Genomic DNA, 1,024 nt, shown 5'->3' on the forward strand with positions numbered 1-1,024 from the left:
ATGGATTGCCGGTGAAGAAAAGAATGCAGGTCTCCTACAGCTCTCTGCACCAGCTGTACGTACACCCCAACACATGCAGCAGCAGCAGCAGCAGCATGAGAAGCAGCAGCAGCAGCATAGTCGAAGTCACCATCAGCAGCAGCACCACCCACGGCAGCACCATCGATATCATTATCATCAGCAGCAGCACCACCATCGGCAGCACCATAAGCAGCAGCAGCAGCAGCAGCAGCACAAGCAGCAGCAGCAGCAGCAGCACCTCGGCGTTCTCTGCAATGGAGCCTTTGAGGGAAAAGTCCTTCGGAGACATATGGGCGTAGCGGCTCAGCAGCTGCCGCACGGAGACAGGCAGCTGGGCCTTGAGGGCTTGCTGCTGCAGCTGCAGCGCAGCAGCAGCAGCAGCAGCAGCGGGGGAGCTGGGTAGGTCCTGCTCCTGCTCCTGCTGCTGCTGCTGCTGCTGCTGCAGTTGCTGCAGCTCGGGCTGCTGGTCCTGCAGCAGCTGCTGCTCCTGCGCCTGCTGCAGCAGCTGCTGCATGCGCTGCTTGAACTGCAGCGGGGACTCGTCGGGGTCAGCAGCAGCAAACATCCTTACAGTTGCTGCCTGGAGGCGGCGTGCTGCTGCTGCTGCTGCAGTCTCGTGCGGCAGCTGCTGCAGCGGGGCCATGTCTGCTGCCCAGCCAGCAGCAGCAAATGCTGCCAGCTCGCTGGGGGGCCCCCCGAGGCCCCGGGGCCGCAGCAGGGCCCCCAGGCCTTTGCCCAGAAGCCACTGGGGCTCTAAACTGAATTGCTGCAGCTGCTGCTGCTGCTGCGGGGTCACTGCAGCAGGAGGGACAGTGACGGGGAAGTCTGCTGCTTCTGTTGCTGCTAGAGTTGCTGCCAGCGGGTCTGCTGCTGCCAGCGCGCTGCCTTCTGCTGCTGCTGCTGCTGCCAGCGCTGCAGCAGCAGGGCCCGTGCCCTTGTGCGGCGGCTGCTGCGCGTTCTTTGCTGCTGCCTGCAGTAGCTGCAGCAGCAGCGGCGGCGGCTG

At 64.3% G+C, this 1,024-nt stretch overlaps 1 protein-coding gene across 1 annotated transcript in view; it reads right to left on the reverse strand.

Moving 5' to 3' along the window:
• The window catches only part of ETH_00042370 (30S ribosomal protein S1, putative), a gene marked incomplete at both ends in the record, with an annotated part of 2,242 nt that extends 1,251 nt beyond the window's left edge, over nucleotides 1–991 (reverse strand). The window contains one exon of the mRNA XM_013374010.1: nucleotides 260–991. Coding sequence (XP_013229464.1) covers nucleotides 260–991 — 732 coding nt within the window. The remainder of the gene's footprint in view (nucleotides 1–259) is intronic.
• Between the last annotated feature and the right edge of the window lie 33 nt (nucleotides 992–1,024).

This window comes from Eimeria tenella, genomic scaffold (genome assembly GCF_000499545.2).
Source record: "Eimeria tenella Houghton genomic scaffold, Eth_scaff1888, whole genome shotgun sequence".
In the NCBI taxonomy this organism is placed as follows: domain Eukaryota; phylum Apicomplexa; class Conoidasida; order Eucoccidiorida; family Eimeriidae; genus Eimeria; species Eimeria tenella.